Below are 17,665 nucleotides of genomic sequence, written 5' to 3' on the forward strand. Positions count from 1 at the left end.
ATTATAAAAATCTAAATTTTCCCATTCAAAATCTTTACTATTTTAAAAATATGCAGTATTTTTATTTTATGTTTGTGATTTTTAGAAATCATTCCCATATATATAAGAAGGAAAATTATTAGAGAAAAAAAATGTTCTCTAATAATTAGATTTCCTACTTTTTAAGTGAATTTTCTGTATCATTAAAACTTCCGTTTTCAACACTAAAACCAAGACCATTCGGATGGAATAGTTTTTAAGATTCATGTACATGTGCTTAACTTCTGGAATATAGCATATAACTTATCTTTTAAGTTAGTGCTCTAAGAGTCCATGTACTCGTGATATTACTGCCTCCCTTGGATCTATTTGGGAAGTGCTCTTTGACAAAAGTAATCTCATTTAAAAATTTTTTTCTTTTTATAATCTTATTTTTTTAAATGTGAAAAATATGTTATTTTTCATGTATTTGCTTCTCTGAGTGAACGATTCCCTTAGTTTCTTATATATCTTGCTGATTTTAATATGTTGCTTTTAGTTATGTTTTGGACTCAGGTTATAAATGGCTTGTTCTAAATATATCTTACCTGGGTTTTTTTTTTCTGATAGCCCTGAATTCTGAGTGAACCCTGAGAGCCTTATATTTACTATTTCAAAGCTTTGGTACATAGACTTTGTATATTTATTTTGGCTATTTAGGGACTTTTATTGCTTACTACTTAGCGATCAACTGTATGTATAATTGTCATAGTTAGAAAATCTGGTACCTTTAGAAAAATGAGGTCTATTAGACCATTTGAAAAAATCTTTAGGTAATACTTTTTCTAATTCTTTGTTTCCTCTTTCTCTTTGCTTTTAGAGTATACCAAGATGGAAGGAAGCCACATACAGTAAGATTAATAATCCGTCGGTATTCATCTGAGAAGCACTGTAGCCGTGAGAGTCGTCAGTGTCCTATTCCATCCCATGTAATCCAGAAGTTAGGGACAGGTATGGGCTAATTTTCTAATAATTTAACTGTCAGGTTGAACCCTTAAAAAAACAAACTTAGAACTACCATCCAAAGATGGAAGATCTTCACAGGGAGTTAGTGAGCTTTTAAATACCTTTATTCTGTCAGGAATTTTCACTAGAAAAGTTTGTTGTTGTTTTTTAATAGATAAAAGTAAAGACTCAGTTAAGAGGGTATCCCAAGTTCAGAGAAAATAAAACTATGATAATTAATTGTATAACATAAGATAACGTCTTTATGGTCATATAGATAGTTTCCATTTTTTGGCTATTATAAAAAATGGTGCTGTGAACATTTGTGTGTAAGTCATTGGGTCAATATATGCTTTTGTTCATCCAGGGTGGGTTACAGGGATTGGAATTGCTGGGTTGAATGGCAAGGTAAACTGAAAGAAACTGCCAAACTGCTTTCCAAACTGACATTCTCACCAACAATGTGTGAGGGTTTGTTTTTCATATTCTTACTGATATTTTAATGTTACTAGTTTCTCTAGTATTTAGTCATTCTTGTGGCTGTGTATTGTTATTTCATTGTGGGTTTTTTTTTTTATGGGTAGCGCTTTTACTGTTGTATCTAAAAATTCTTTGCCTCACCAATGGTCACAGATATTTCTTTCAGAAATTTTATTTTAAGCTTTACCCTTAGATCCACTTTGAGTTAATTTAATGTGTGGCAGAAGATAAAGAGTCTTAGTTCATTCTTTTGCATGGGTATCCAATTGTTCCAACAGAATTTGTTGAAGACTATTCTCTCCCCATTGAATTGCCATGGCACCATTGTCAAAAACTAATTGGCCATAAATATAAGGGATTATTTCTTGACTTTCTTATTCTATTGATCTGTATGTTTATCTTTAAACCAGTTCTGACCTGTCATGATACTTTGTTGGAAGTTTTGAAATTACATAGCATCAGTGTCCTGGCTTTGTTCTTTTTTGAAATTATTATGCTGATTCATGGTCCTGGGCTTTTGTTTGTGGAAATATTTTAAAATAAGAATTTGATTTCTTTATTTGTCATAAATTTATCCAGATTTTCTGTTTATTTTTAGCCAGTTTTAGTAATTTGTATCTTCTAGGAATTGTATACATTTCATCCAAGTTACCTCACTTGTTGCCATGAAGTTATAATCCTTATAATCCTTCCAATTTTTGTACATTGATAGTGATGTTCCCTCTTTATTCCTAATTTTGGAATTGTTATATTCTATTTTTTTTTCTTTGTCATTCTAGCAAAGTTTTATCAATTTTATTTGTCCTTTCTAAGAACTACCTTTTGGTGTCATTGATTTCTCTGTTGTTTTTCTACTTTCATTTATTTCTGCTCTGACCTTTGTTATTTCTTTTTAAAAATTATTGTAAAATATACATCACAGTTTTTCAACAGTCTGCCTCCCCTTCACCCCACCCCATCCACTCCCCTCCCTTTGGTAACCACTAGTCATTTCTCAGTGTCTATGAGTCTAATGCTGTTTTGTTCCTTCTGTTTTGCTTTGTTTTTATATTCCACAAATATTTGTCTTTCTCTTCCTGTTTTCTTTCATTGGGCATAATACCCTCTAGATGCATCCATGTAGTTGCAAAAGGCAGGATTTCTTTTCTTTTTATGGCTGAATAATATTCCATTGTGTATATGTACCAGGTCTTCTTTATCCATTCATCTATTGATGAACACTTAGGTTGCTTCCATATCTTGGCTATTGCAAACAGTGTGGTGATAATCGTAGGGGTGCATGTCTTTTTGAATCATGGATTTGTTTTCTCAGGGTAAATTCCTAGGAGTGGAATTACTGGGTCAAATGGTATTTCTATTTTTAGTTTTTTGAGGAACCTCCATACTGCTCTGCACAGCAGTTGCACCAATTTGCAGTCCCACCAACACTGTAGGAGAGTTCCTATTTCTCCACATCCTCGCTGCATTTGTTACTTTTGGATAGTAGCCATTCTAAATAGTATGAGATGATACCTCATTGTGGTTTTAATTTGCATTTCCCTGATGATTAGTGGTGTAGAGCATCTTTTCATGTTCCTGTTGGCCATTTGTATTTCTTCTTTGGAGAAGTATCTGTTCAGTTCTGCTGCCCATTTCTTGATCCAGTTGTTTTTTGGGTATTGAGACATAAGAGTTCTTTGTATATTTTGGATGTTAACCCCTTATCAGAGGAATCATTTATGAATGTGTTCTCCCATACTGTATTTGTATTTCATGTTTGTGCTATTTAAAAATCATTGCCATATATATAAGAAGGAAAATTATTAGATAAAAAAAAATTTTCGCTAGTAATTAGACTTCCTACTTTTTAAGTGAATTTTCTGTGTCATTAAAACTTCTGTTTTCAACACTAAAATCAAGACCATTTTGATGGAATAGTTTTTAAGATTCATTTACATGTTCTTATCTTCCAGAATATAGCATATAACTTATCTTTTAAGTTAGTGCTCTAAGAGTCCACATACTCGTGATATTACTGCCTCCCTTGGATCTATTTGGGGAGTGCTCTTTGACAAAAGTAATCTCATTGAAAAAATTTTTTCTTTTTATATATAATCTTATTTTTTTAGTGTGAAAAATCTTCTGTTATTTTTCATGTATTTGCTTCAATGAGTGAATGATTCTCTTAGTTTCTTATATATCATACTGTAGGATGCCTTTTTTGTTCTGCTGATGGTGTCCTTTGCTGTAAAGAAGATTTATAGTTTGACGTAGTCCCACTTGTTCATTTTTTATTTTTGTTTCCCTTGCCTGAGGAGATGTGTTGAGGAAAAAGTTGCTCATATTTATATTCAAGAGATTTTTGCCTGTATTTTCTTTGAAGAGTTTTCTATGGTTTCATGACTTACATTCGGGTTTTTGATGCATTTCAAGTTTACTTTTGTGTATGGAGTTAGGCAGTAATCCAGTTTTACTCTTACAGGTAGCTCTCCAGTTTTGCCAACACCAATTGTTGAAGAGGCTGTCTTTTCCCCACTGTATATTCATGACTGCTTTATCATATAATAATTGACCATATATGTGTTGGTTTATATCTGGGCTCTCTATTCTGTTCTATTGATCTATGGGTCTGTTCTTATGCCAGTACCAAATTGTTTTGATTACTGTGGCTTTGGAGTAGAATTTGAAGTCAGAGCATAATTTCCCCAGCTTTGTTCTTTCTCAGGATTGTTTTGGCTATTGGGGGTCTTTTGTAGCCCCATATGAATTTTAGAACTATTTGTTCCAGTTCATTGAAGAATGCAGTTGGTACTTTGATAGGGATTGCATTAAATCTGTAAATTGCTTTAGGCAGGTTGGCCATTTTGACAATATTAGTTCTTCCTATCCATGAGCATGGGATAGATTTCCATTTTCTGATATCTTTAATTTCTCTCATGAGTGTCTTGTAGTTTTCAGGGTATATGTCTTTTGCCTCCTTGGTTAGGTTTGTTCCTAGGTATTTTATTCATTGTAAATGGCATTGTTTTCCTGATATCTCTTACTGCTAGTTTGTTGTTAGCATACAGGAATGCAACAGATTTCTGTGTATTAATGTATCCTGCAACTTTGCTGAATTCAATTATTTGTTCTAGTAGTTTCTCAGTGGATTCTTTAGGGTTTTTTATGTGTAATATCATGTCATCTGCAGACAGTGACAGTTTAACTTCTTCCTTACCAATTTGGATGCCTTTTATCTCTCTCTGTTGTCTGATTGCTGTGGCTAGGACCTCTAGGATTATGTTTCTAAAAGTGGGGAAAGTGTGCATCCTTGTTCCTGATCTTAGAGGAAAAGCTTTCAGCTTTTTTGCTATTAAGTATTATTTTGGCTGTGGGTTTGTCATATATGGCGTTTATTATGTTGAGGTACGTAGCCTCTATACCCATTTTGTTGAGAGTTTTTATCATGAATGGATGTTGAATTTTGTCAAATGCTTTTCAGCATCTATTGAGGTGATCATGTGGTTTTTATACTTTTTTTTGTTAATGTGGTGTATGATATTGATGGATTTATGAATTGTACCATCCTTGCATCCCTGGAATAAATCCCATTTGATCATGATGGATTATCTTTTTGATGTATTTTTGGATTCAGTTTGCTAATATTTTGTTGAGTATTTTTGCATCTGTGTTCATCGGGGATATTGGTCTGTAATTTTCTTTTTTGTGTTGTCATTGTCTGGTTTTGGTATTAGAGTGATTCTGGCCTCATAAAATGAGTGTGGAAGTATTCCCTCCTCCTCTACTTTTTGGAATGCTTTAAGGAGGATGGATATTAGCTCCAGTTTAAATGTTTGGTAGAATTTGGCTATGAGTCCATCTGGACCAGGAGTTTTGATCTGGGGGAGTTTTTTGATTACCAGTTTGATTTCATTGCTGGTTATTGGTCTGTTCAGATTTTCTGTTTCTTCCTGGGTCAGTCTTAGAAGGTTGTGTTTTTCTAGGAATTTTTCCATTTCTTCTAAGTTGTCCAGTTTATTGACATATAATTTTTCATACTATTCTCTAATAATTCTTTATTTTCTGTGGTATCAGTTGTGATTATTCTCTCTTCATTTATGATTCTGTTGATGTATGTACACTTTTTTTTTTGGTAAGTTTGGCTAGGGGGTTATCTATTTTGTGAACAATCTTCTTGTTTCATTGGTTTTTTTTCTACTGTTTTATTCTTCTCATTTTTTATTTATTTCTACTCTGATCTTTATTATTTCCTTTCTTCTACTGACTTTAGGTTTCATTTGTTCTTCTTTTCTAGTTTCTTTCATTGTGATTTTAGACTTTTTTTGGAATTGTTCTTGTTTCTTGTGGTAAGCCTGTATTTCTTTGTACTTTCCTTTGCTGTGTACCACAGAGTTTGGGCTGTTGTGTTTTGTTTTCATTTGTCTCCATTTATTGCTTGATTTGTTTTAATTTGTCCATTGACCCATTGATTATTTAGAAGCATGTTGTTTAGCCTCCATGTGGTTGTATTTTTAGTTCTTTATGTAGTTTATTTCTAGTTTCATACTATTGTGGTCTGAGATGCTGCTTGATACAATTTCATTTTTTTTTAAATTTATTGAGGCTTTTCTTGTGGCCTATTATGTGATCTATTCTGGAGAATGTTCCATGTACACTTGAGAAAAATGTGTATCCTGCTGCTTTTAGATGGAGAGTTCTGTAGATCTGTTAAGTCCATTTGATCTGATGTATTGTTCAGTGCCTCTGTTTCCTTCTTTATTTTCTTTCTTGTTGATCTGTCTATTGATGTGAGTGATGTGTTAGTCTCCTAAAATGAATGTGTGGCAATCTGTTTTCTCCTTTAATTAGATTAGTATTTTGTTTTACATATTTAGATGCTCCTGTGTTGAATGCATAGATATTTATAATGGTTTTATACTCTTGTTGGACTGACCCCTTTATCATTATGTAATGTGTTTCTTTGTGTCATACTTTATTTTGTAATCTATTTTGTTTGATATAAGTACTACTACTCCTGCTTTTTTTTCTCTATTATTTGCATGTAATACTTTTTCCAACACTTCCCTTGTAGTCTGTGTATGTCTTTGGGTCTGAAATGAGTCCCTTGTAGGCAGTAGATAGGTGGGTCTCGTTTCCTTATCCATTCTATCCAGTCTTTTCATTGGTGCATTCAGTCCATTTACATTTAAGGTGATTATTGACAGGTAAGTACTTATTGCCATTTTATTAATTATTTTCTGGCTGTTTTTCATATCTTGTCTCTGTTCCTTTCTTCCTCTCTTATACTCTTCTCTTGTTATTGATGGTTTTCTTTAGTGCTGAAATTGGATTCCTCTTTTTTTTTAAATTATTTATTTGTGTATTTGTGTGTCTTTATTGTAGGCTTTAGTTTTGTGGTTACCAATAGTTCAAGGATAGCTTCTTTACTATGTAACTGTCTATCTTAAATTGTTAATTACTCTATTTCAAATATAATCTAAAGGTACTATTTTTTTTTCCCTTCCTCCTCCTCCACATTTTTTGTATTAGATATCTTAATCTGCACTTTTCATGTATAGTTGACTGTATAGTTTATTTTGCTTCTTTTGTTTTAATTTCGTACTTGCTTCATAACTAGTTTGTGTACTACCTTTGTTGTGGGTTTATTTTCACTGGTGAAAGCTATTTAGCCTTAGGGTCATTTCCATCTACAGCAATCCTTTTAACATATCCTCTAGGACTAGCTTAGTGGTTTCAAATTCCTTCAACTTTTGTTTATCTGGAAATTGTTTTAATACCTGCTTCAAATTTAAATAAGAATATTATTTTTTAATAATTTTATAAATTAAATATAATTTTAAAAATTTTATAAATTTAAATAATAATATTGCCAAGTAGAGGATTCTTGGTTGGAGGTCCTTCTATTTCAGTACATTAAATGTATCATGCCACTCCCTTCTGGCCTGTAGAGTTTCTATTGAAAAGTCTGCTGATAGCCTTACGGGATTTCCTTTATAAGTAATCTTTTTTCTCTCTCTGGGTGCTTTCAACACACTCTCCTTTTCCTTGATCTTTGCCATTTTAATTGTTATATGTCTTGGTGTTGTTTTCCTGGGGTTCTTTTTGTTAGGGGATCTTTGTGTTTCCATGACCTGAGGGTCTGTTTCCTTCCCCAGACTGGGTAAGTTTTCAACAATTATTTCCTTAAATAGACTTTCTATCCCTTTGTCTTCTTTTTTTTTCTGGTACCCTTGCTCTGCAAATATTGTTTCACTTGGATTGGTCACATAGCTCTCTTATTATTCTTTAATTCCTAGAGATCCTTTTTTCTTTCTGTTCCTCAGCTTTGTTTTTCTGCTCTCTAATTTCTATTTAATTTACCATCTCCTCTACTTGGATCTAATCTACTTTTAAAACCCTCCATTGTGTATTTCATTTCAGATATTGTATTCTTCAGCTCTGAGTGGCTCTTTTTCAGGTTTTCTATTTCTTTGTTGAAGTCTTCCCTGAGATCTAGAATACTTTTCTGTAAATCCATGAGCATGTTTATGACTTTTTTTCAAAAAGGTGGGTGATCTCTGTTTAATTTAGCCCTCTTTCTGGGGTCTGTCTTGTAGTTTTGTTAGGATCAAATTCCTCTGCCTGTCATTTTGTCAGGGATTTTGTGTGTCTTCCTATTTATTAGATGTCTCTATTATGCTTTCTGGTCTAAAGAGTGATAGCTTTTGAAGAAGGTGTGCTGTGGTGCCCAGAAGCTCAAGATTCTTTACTTTCTAGTGCCTGGATCTATTTTGTGGGGGGTCCCAGCTGTTGGTGTGTCATGGACTGGGCTGCCTTTCTGTCTGGCCTCTGTAGTGGTGTCAGTCTGGGTGGGCAGTTTGCTTGAGCTGCTGCTTTTGTGATCAGCTCAGGAATCTCTGTTGAGCTCGCTATGGGTGGGACCACACTCTGTCTGGCCTGCAGCAATGGCAGGTTTGCAGAGTTAATGGGTGGGTTGGACCAGTGTGCCCTGGATAGATGCGTAGCACCAGGTTTGGATACCCGCAGAAGGAAAGGAGCTCTTGGGACTGGCTCCTCTAGGCACCTCTCTGGTTGGGCTGTAATGGAGCCAGGCAAGCTGGGAGAGTCTTTGTCTGCCTGCTAGGCGGCAGCAAAGTCTGATGCTGCCACTGGACCAAGTGAGTTGTCTGTAGACAGTGCATGCAGGGAGGAGCCTGGAGGCTGCATTGCCAGCAAGAAGGATGGAGCATCTGGGGCTCCCAAGAGTTCCCAATCTGTTGGGCCAAGGAAAAGCTGGGGGGAATATCCTCCACCTGTCCTTTTTCCTGAGGAGAAAGTTCTGTCCAGCACTTGTCCCCTCTGGTACCCGTCCCACTTCTGGCAAGTCTTTCAAACTGCCACCTCTTTTTTGAGTCTCAGGACTGGTAGAGCATGCCTGCCCTCCACACTGGCTGGAGTCTCAGCTTCTTGAGAGTTTTCTGCCTACCCCTGATGTCCAGCCCCAGTAATCACCAGAATCCAATGTATTGTGGGCTCATGTTCCCAGAGCAGTTCTCCAGGGCCAGGTGGGCAGAGCTCCTGGGCTCCTACCTGCTCCCGACTCCATTCCTCTCTTTCTTTCACCTGTAGTCTAGGGTGGGGGTTGGGCTTGGGTCCCCTTGACCTCCTTTTCTGTGTGGTCCTCTCCCTCCTCAGGTGTAGGGGGTCTGTTCTGCAGTCTTCACGTCATTTTCAGGTCTCTATTATTTTGTTCTTGTGGCTTGCTTTAGGTTTAATTTGCCTTTACTGCCCTTGTTCCTTAAGATGGAACCTTACATTTTTATTTTATACTCTCCTCATGTAATAACTCAAGTCTATAGTTACATATTTCCTTTTTAGTAGTACTTCCTTAGCTGCATTTCACACATTTTGTTGGTTCTTTTTCATTAAAGCAAAATAGTTTCTAGTATCCCTTGTGATTTAATTTATTCTTTGACCCCTAAACTTAATTAGAAATTTGTTGTTTAATTTCCAAATATTTGGTGATTTCCCAAATTTCATTCTGTTGTTGATCGCTAATTTAATTTCATGTTGATCAGAGAACATACTTCAAGCAATTTCAGTCCTTTTTAATTTATTGAGTGTAATTTTATTGCCTAGCATATGGTTTATCCTGGAGAATGTTCCATTTGTGTTTGAGTTGAGCAACACTACCAAGCCATTTTAACTAAAATTTATGGAATACTCCACCAAAGTAGCATTTTTAGGGACAGTTTGTTTGTATATATAATTTTTAATTGTTTTTCTTTCCATACTTTGAATATACCATTCCATTGCCTCCTGAGGTATTACTATTTCTAATAAGGAGTCAACTATTAATGGTTTTATCATTCTTCCAATCAAGAGAGAATAACCACAAAAAAATTTGAACAGGGAATGTCTCACAGAATTATTAGATTGTGATAGGAAAAGGTATAAAGAAAACTCTAGGAGTTACCCAAAGGCTGAGGAAAAGTACCCAGGGGAGGACATAGTTGGGAAGAAGAGTCCTCCTACCCCTTAAGGAGAACATACGGTTGCAGAACACTGGATGGTGGAAAAATCCTTTACATTATCTGACCCAGAGTTGGTCCATAGTTATTGGACAAAGAGAATACCACCTCTGATCTATGAATATGCTGAGGCTGGTTTGTGGGCACACACAAGGTATTGGGATGTCAGGAGCTTGCTCACTGGCAGGGCAGTGAATGAGCTGGAGTATGCAGTGTGCATGTTGCAAGAGCTTCTGTTAATAGTGCTCCAGGATGCAGGCAAGCTGAGGCTGGGTGGGGGATGGTGCTGAAGAAATCTGCATTCTTCTAGCACAGTGGAAGATACAGTGTTTGCGTACATATGAAGAGCTGGAGGAAACAACCCTCTGAGGAAAAGACAAGTCAAGGCTATTAGGTAGGTGTGCAGAAGGAGTTGGGCACTGTTTATGGCACTGGCCTGATGTGGGCAGTGTTTGGGTTGGTAGCGCTATGGTACCATGGTCAGTAGGTTTGGGCTGGGGCTCAAGGTTGCTGAGGGACTGAGTGCTCCACACATGTGTGGTATGACAGAGCACTATTGGATGTCTCCACACATATGTACAGCAAATAGACCATGTAATGGGAGCAAGAAAAAGCAAATGACAGCACATTGGAACCAGAAAGGAAAGCCCCTGTTTTCCTTTAATGGTCCTCTAGTGCTCAATGCTGACAAAGCTTAATGTTACGTTCAATGCAAAATATTTTAAAGAGCCCAGTGTGTTATTATCAAAGAGCAGGTACTGAAGGGTGTATTTGGAGCTTAGAGGTAATAAATTGTTAGCAGGCATAGTTGTGTTGTTCTGTATGTGATGAGTCATTTGTCTCTTTGTCTTTCAGCATTTTGTGTTGTCATTCTAAGTGTTGTGATTTCTTAGCAGATTCTAAGTGTGGAATCTCCTTGTCCTTATCTTGGGATTTATTGAGCTTCCTGTTTTTGTAGATTTTTTTTTTTAATTGAAATCTGGGGAGTTTTTGGCTCTTATTTCTTCAAATATTATTTCTTTCCTTTTTTTTCTCTCCTCCTGGACTCTCATTGTACATACGTTGGCATGTTTGTTAATGTCCTACAGGTGTGTGCAGTTTTCTATTTTTCTTCAGTCTTTTTTCTCTTTTTCAGATTGGATGATATCTCCTGAACAGTCTCAAGTTCTCTGATGCAGCTATCATCTCAAAACTGCTGTTGCCCATCTATTGATTTTGTTTCTTTTGGTTACTGTACTTTTTCACTGTAGAATTTCTTTCTTTTTTTTTTTTTTGTATGTTTGATTCTGTTTATTGAGATTCCCCCTTTTTTTGGTATTTGTTACCACATTTTATTTAATTCTTTAAAATGGTTTTAATTCTTTGAGCATGCTGTAGTAGCAACATTGAAGTCTTTGCTAAATCCAACTAAATTTCTATTGACTACTTTTTCCACCTGAATATGAATCACACTTCCTCTGTTTTGTTGTATGTAGTATAATATTTTGTGGAAAACTGGACATTATAGATAATGTATTGTAGCAACTCTGGATTTAGATTTTTACCTGTGGGCTTTTTTTCCCTTTGTTTTTAATGTTTGAAGTTAAGCTGCAGAATCTACTCCTTTCCTCCACTCCTGCGTGATGTGTTATCCCTTATTTCTCTGCTCAGTCTTTTTTTTTTTTTTTTAATTTATGTTTAAATTTATTATTTTGGCTTCCTAGGTCACCCTGTGTCTGCATAGTTTAGTGGTTTAGCCAATGATTGGTCGAAGGTTTTGCTCAGATGCTGGAGCCTGAAGGTTTCCACCTTCTGTCTACAGATATGTGCTTGGGTTAGGGAGCACTGAATATTAAGGCCTTTTTCAAGTCTGCCTCATCTTTTATTTCCTGCTAAGCCATCTTGCATCTCCCCTGGGTTGCTTGTTGCCATTACAGCCAGGGATGTGTGGTGAGCTCCTTGGCCCTCTCTGGCCACCCCTTCATGTGCATGCAGCTTCCCAGTCAGCTGGGGTTGTGAGGAGAGCTTATCTTGTCCCTTTGTGGCTCTGTCATTTCCAGATCTCTGGATTAAATTAATGACAAGGCCAGTGATCTTTCACTCACCCCAACCACAACTACAGCCTTGGGCTAAGAGAGCTGTGTGTAATTTCCCCATTTGTTTCACACTGAGCTTGTTCATTTTAGTAGCATCACTGCAGGGTATAGGCTTTTGCCCCCTGCTTCAAATCAGGCCTAGCCTTTCTTCTAGCAGCAGAGCTGCTGGCTTTCCCAGCTAGCCTCACCCTGGTAGAACTACTGTACCAACTGAGCTGCATAAAGGGAGCTGCAAACAACCCCAGGCAGTAAGGCTGCCGTCTGCCACTTTATTACCTAAGTTCTAGCATCTATTATAAATCAGTGCTTCTCAGTTTCTTTGCTTTTGGTTCTTTTCCAGATCCTTGAAATGGTTGTTTTTGACAGTTTCGGTCAGTTTTATTATAGTTCTACGGGGAGATTTTCTGACCTTGCCATTCTCCCAATACCAGAAATCCCGTATCTCAAATCTTTTGAAAATTTAACTCATTTGCCATTTAGTATTAATGGTGAAATGTCCTAGTTTAGTATATAATGTCAAGATGTCCCAGTGATATCTATTTAGGATTTTAATTTCTTTTCCAACCAATATTAATTGATTAAGCTCTTAGTATAAATTATGATGTAATGTCTTTAAATATTGTCTTCTCAAACATTTTATTTAGGAAATTATGATGTGATGACCCCAATCGTTGATGTACTTATGAAGCTCTTTCGAAATATGGTTAATGTGAAGATGCCATTTCATCTTACCCTTTTAAGTGTGTGCTTCTGTAACCTTAAAGCACTGAATACTGCTAAGAAAGGAACTATTGATTACTATTTAACACCATCATTATCAACAACTTCATGTTGTGGGAAGCACAGTTTTGTAAGTACACTGGTATTGGATTTGTATTGTTAAATTACTAAGTTTGGTTAAAATATAAATTTGTGTCTAACTGATACAGTTTAGAGATTCTTTCAGGTAATATTCAAGTGACTTACTTGTATCATATTATGGTTGCTAGCCTTAAGTATATTGTACTGTGATCTAAGAAGAAAACGTAAATAAAAGAGAGAACCATTATGGAGGTTTCCTGTTTTGCAAATGTTAAAACATTTTATAACAGCATACAGGAGTATGATTAACTCATAAATATGAAAATATTTCTAGATACTGGAAATCAAATCTGTTAATTTGCACACAGGCTACCAGCATCTACCCCCCCCCCATGTTTTTGTGAAGTATTTATATTTTCTTGGTTTTGAAATTATATTGATTCTGATAGTGGTATTCATAGAATATGACTGTTCATTTTACAATCGTAGAAATTAAGAGTATGGCAATAGAGAGACAGAGGCTATTCAGATTTTCAAATGACTAAAAACCCTATTTGGTAACCTCTATTTACTAAATGTGGGTTGCTTTAAAAAGTAATCATCTTTTACTAAATTGTTTATGCCTATAATTAACTCTTAATTTAAAATGTTTTTAAAATATTTAATCAGCATAATTTTAGTAATATTTTCACTTACATTTAAGTCTAAAATGAGACTAGTGTTATAGGAATAATGAATTAGTGCCCTCTTAGAATTACTTCTTTTCTGTGACTCTTTTTATTCCATTTACTAACTGAAATTTCAAACAGTGTTTACTTTTTATTTTTAACTAATCTGTAGAATGAAAATTAAAGGTCTTTAACTTATAATGGTATTAGAGAACTAAACATACGTGAAAGTACCTTGTACATATCTGGCACACAGTAGGTACTCTATAAATATAGGGGCTGAATCTTTTTTTTTATTTTGGTTTCATTAATCTGCAATACATGAGCAACATTATGGTTACTATACTCCCCCTATCATCAAGGGAATCTCTTTTTTTTTTTTAACTTTTTTTGAGGTTACTATTGTGTTGATGTTGCCTGAGTTATATTTAACTGTGTACATTATTTTGGTGCTTTAAAACTAGAAGGAATATTTAAGTGAAAACTTTACATTTAAAAACTATGCAAATTAAAATGGAAAGTATTTAAAAATTTTTATTTTATATAAAAAGTGTTGTCTTAATAATGATGTTGAATTTTTACCGAAGAAGTGTTTTTTTCCTTTCTGTTAAATGTGGTACTTCAGATTAGGGATTTTTAGAAAACCAACCCTTTATGTTCTATGTACGCACACACACACACACACACACACACACACTTTTAGATATGCTTAGGTGAATCATTTGCTTTTCTAGCCCACCATTCTTTTTTTTTTTTTTTTTTGAGAGGGCATCTCTCATATTTATTGATCAAATATCAAATGGTTAACAACAATAAAATTCTGTATAGGGGACTCAATGCACAATCATTAATCAACCTCAAGCCTAATTCTCAACAGTCTACAATCTTCTGAAGCATAATGAACAAGTTCTTACATAGTGAATAAGTTTTACATGGTGAACGGTGCAAGGGCAGTCATATCACAGAAACTTTCGGTTTTGATCACGCATCATGAACTATAAACAATCAAGTCACATATGATTATGATTATTCGTTTGATTTTTATACTTGATTTATATGTGAATCCCACATTTCTCCCTTATTATTATTATTATTTTAATAAAATGCTGAAGTGGTAGGTAGATACAAGATAAAGGTAGAAAACATAATTTAGTGCTGTAAGAGGGCAAATGTAGATGATCAGGTCTGTGCCTATAGACTAAGTATTAATCCCAGCCAGACAAGGGCAACAAAACATCCACGGATGCAGAAGATTTCTCTCAAAACAGGGGGGGTGAGGTTCTAAGCCTCACCTCTGTTGATCCCCAATTTCTCACCTGATGGCCCTCCTGTGCCTGTGCCTGTCTTAGGTTGTTCCTCCCTTGAGGAATCTTACCCGTCTCTGGCTAACCAGTCATCTTCCGGGGCCATACAGGGAAATGTAAAGTTGGTAAGTGAGAGAAGCAATATTCTTTGAAAAGGTTAGCTTTTTACTTCTTTGCCGATTTATGCCCTGTTAGCCCACCATTCTTTTACTCACAGGTTTGGAAATTTGAGCACCTGGTTGTTAAGGTCCTTTCCAGGTCTCTAAATATGTATGTACCTTTTGTCTCAGGGCTCTCTAGGAAGGAAATCTTTTCCTGGAATAGTGAGTTAAGATCCAGACAATAGTGTAATTAATTGTGGTGGATTAATCATCTCTAGTTGTTTGGGACTGGCCAAAAGGATTGAGGTTATTGAGTAGGAAGAAACATGTTGGTCAGATAATAACTACAGTCATACTTGAACAGTATGAGTATATAAAAGATATCAGATATCTTAAATTGTTATTCTGTTATCCTTATGTTCTAGAAAATGAAGGACACTCATATGGAGGACTTTTCCAAAGACAACGAAACAAATTGGGCTTTGCCACCAACTGGAAAAATTGAAAGTATAAGAACTGGGGAGTCCCCACGAGACACCAAAGATTTTTCTCAAGAAAAAGACAGTAGTGAATTTCCACTCCGCCCACTTCCTGAGGGTATTGACCAAGAAGTCTTTACACAGCTTCCAGTAGATATTCAAGAAGAAATCCTTTCTGAAAGAGATAGAAAAAAAGTTCAAAGGAAAGAAAGTTCGAGTTGTCCATTACATGCCCCTCAAGGAGTATTATCTTTCTTTTCTACAAAACAGATGCAAGATAGTCCCCTAAATTCTAGAAATAATTTATCCAATAGCAAACACATATCCTCTGTATCTCCCTGTGAACCAGGAACATCAGGATTAAATAGCAGTAGTTCATCTAATCTGTCCAGCCAAAAGGATTGTTCACATTTTTTAGGCAGTAGATTAAAAGATGAACAAATGAGTCAAAGACCTAAAGAATCTCAAGGATTTTACTTTTCAAGTACATACCCTGCTGTGTCTGTTTCCCATTCATTTCCAACTTCGCAGTGTGAGAAACTTCTCACCCAAACCCACACTACAGATAGCCATAAGAGACCAATAGCAACAGTTTGTCATATTGAAGGACGTACAGTAAATAGACGGCCAGATTCAAATGATGAGAAAATCACTTTACCCCCTGACGTTGATCCTGAAGTTTTCCATGAACTACCAGAAGAGGTCCAAAAAGAACTGTTGGCTGACTGGAAGATAACAGGAACAGATTTCTACATTGTATACAAATAAACGTGTTCAGAAAAAAGTGTAAAAGGCAAGGGAAAGACCATTGTTCTCAGATTAGAGTTTATTATGCTCTTCTAATTAAACACTAAGAGATATTCAATAATGTAAAAGCATAAAATGTTCTAGATAAAGCAAGAATTGTTATGGGAAGTAAATCTGGTATAAAGTATAAAACTATCCATGACAGAAGAAACAATGTAAAATACTAGCTTCTTATTTCTAAAACTGTTTAATACTGTTTTTCAATAAAAAGAATATCATGGTCAGTGTTAGTACATTTTCCATAAATTGGGGGTGGGCATATATGCCTGCATATAAAAATAGACTAGCCAAATCATTGCTGTGCTATAGCAAAGAACAATCTTTTTCCTGTGAAATACGGAGTGACTCAAGAAATTCAATCCATTAGGAAACAACCGAGTAAGAAATTCTATTTGCTGCCAATAAATCTATTAAAAATGTAGGTATCTTTGACTCAAGTACTACATACCATTTAATATGTCAACCTAAAAAAATACCAAAGCAATATGTGTTCAATTAATGTTTCTGAGTACACCTAGAACCTCCCTACAGTGCCCAGCACACAGAGGGTTCTCAGAAACTGAGTGAATGAATGGTATTCCCGGGACCAGGTGGGGAGGTGGGCAGACGAGTGTATATGTTGTAGACAACTAGAAGGAACGTTCCTTACAGGTAGATTAAAGGAACAAAGGACACCAGAAATGCAAGATGATACAGGTCTTTAAGAATGCTAGATAATGGAAGAAGTCCATTTCCCTCTGGCCAGTCTGTAGTGTCTAAAGGCAATGGATTTTTTGTTTTACCACCTCTACATTTTAGAGGTGAGATTAAGGCTGTCATACCCAAAACAAGTATACACAGTTACTAAATTGGTTCTACTTTTCTCCCATTGCTAATAGCCTTCCCCTTTTGCCTGTCTGGTTAAAAATTGCATATAAGATTGTGTACATCTTATAAGTCACAGGGCAGGATATTTCTAGGACCCACCAAAATACCCCTCAGCACTGGTTTGGAGGAGTCTTGCTCTTCTTTATAACCTTTACAGACATGATCTAAAGAAGAGATGATGAAAATAAAGTACACAACATGAGTAAAGAGTAGCTTAATCATTTTTCTAGGTAAGAAGTTTTAAATTTTAGATCTCTTGACATTTGAATATTCCATAGTCACAAGGATTTTTGGCAGAGTTTGGAGTTACCAAAAACAGTAACTTGGAGCAAGAACATCAGAAGTTACTCACCATGTAAATATTTAGTGCTCTGGATCACTAAATTCTGGACTATACACTTCCTACATGTAGTATTCTGGTAATAAAACTCTTAGGAAAGGGAGTATGTTACTTTTTTAGTAATGTATCTTAAAGATTTCTAGTATTAGTAATTAATTCAGCTAGAAATTGCTGGACAGCTAGAAGATTAAAAAGAGGAAGGTTAAGAGAAGTGAAGTAAACCAAACAGTTTTTGGTCAGTTTAAAAAGAATGTAAAATACTCGTTAAAAATACAAGTTCTGCAGTGAAAA

The 17,665-nt window shown here is 35.5% G+C and overlaps 1 protein-coding gene across 5 annotated transcripts in view; it reads left to right on the top strand.

Moving 5' to 3' along the window:
• Positions 1-16,391, top strand: part of POLI (DNA polymerase iota) — a 30,663-nt gene extending 14,272 nt beyond the window's left edge. For all 5 annotated transcript variants that reach the window (XM_036918569.2, XM_036918568.2, XM_036918570.2 and 2 more), the window contains 3 exons: positions 839-969; positions 12,652-12,857; positions 15,307-16,391. In XM_036918569.2, the coding sequence (XP_036774464.2) occupies positions 839-969; positions 12,652-12,857; positions 15,307-16,128 (1,159 nt within the window). In that variant the 3' untranslated portion in view covers positions 16,129-16,391. The remainder of the gene's footprint in view (positions 1-838; positions 970-12,651; positions 12,858-15,306) is intronic.
• Positions 16,392-17,665: the final 1,274 nt, after the last annotated feature.

Source organism: Manis pentadactyla, chromosome 6, assembly GCF_030020395.1.
Source record: "Manis pentadactyla isolate mManPen7 chromosome 6, mManPen7.hap1, whole genome shotgun sequence".
Lineage (NCBI taxonomy): Eukaryota > Metazoa > Chordata > Mammalia > Pholidota > Manidae > Manis > Manis pentadactyla.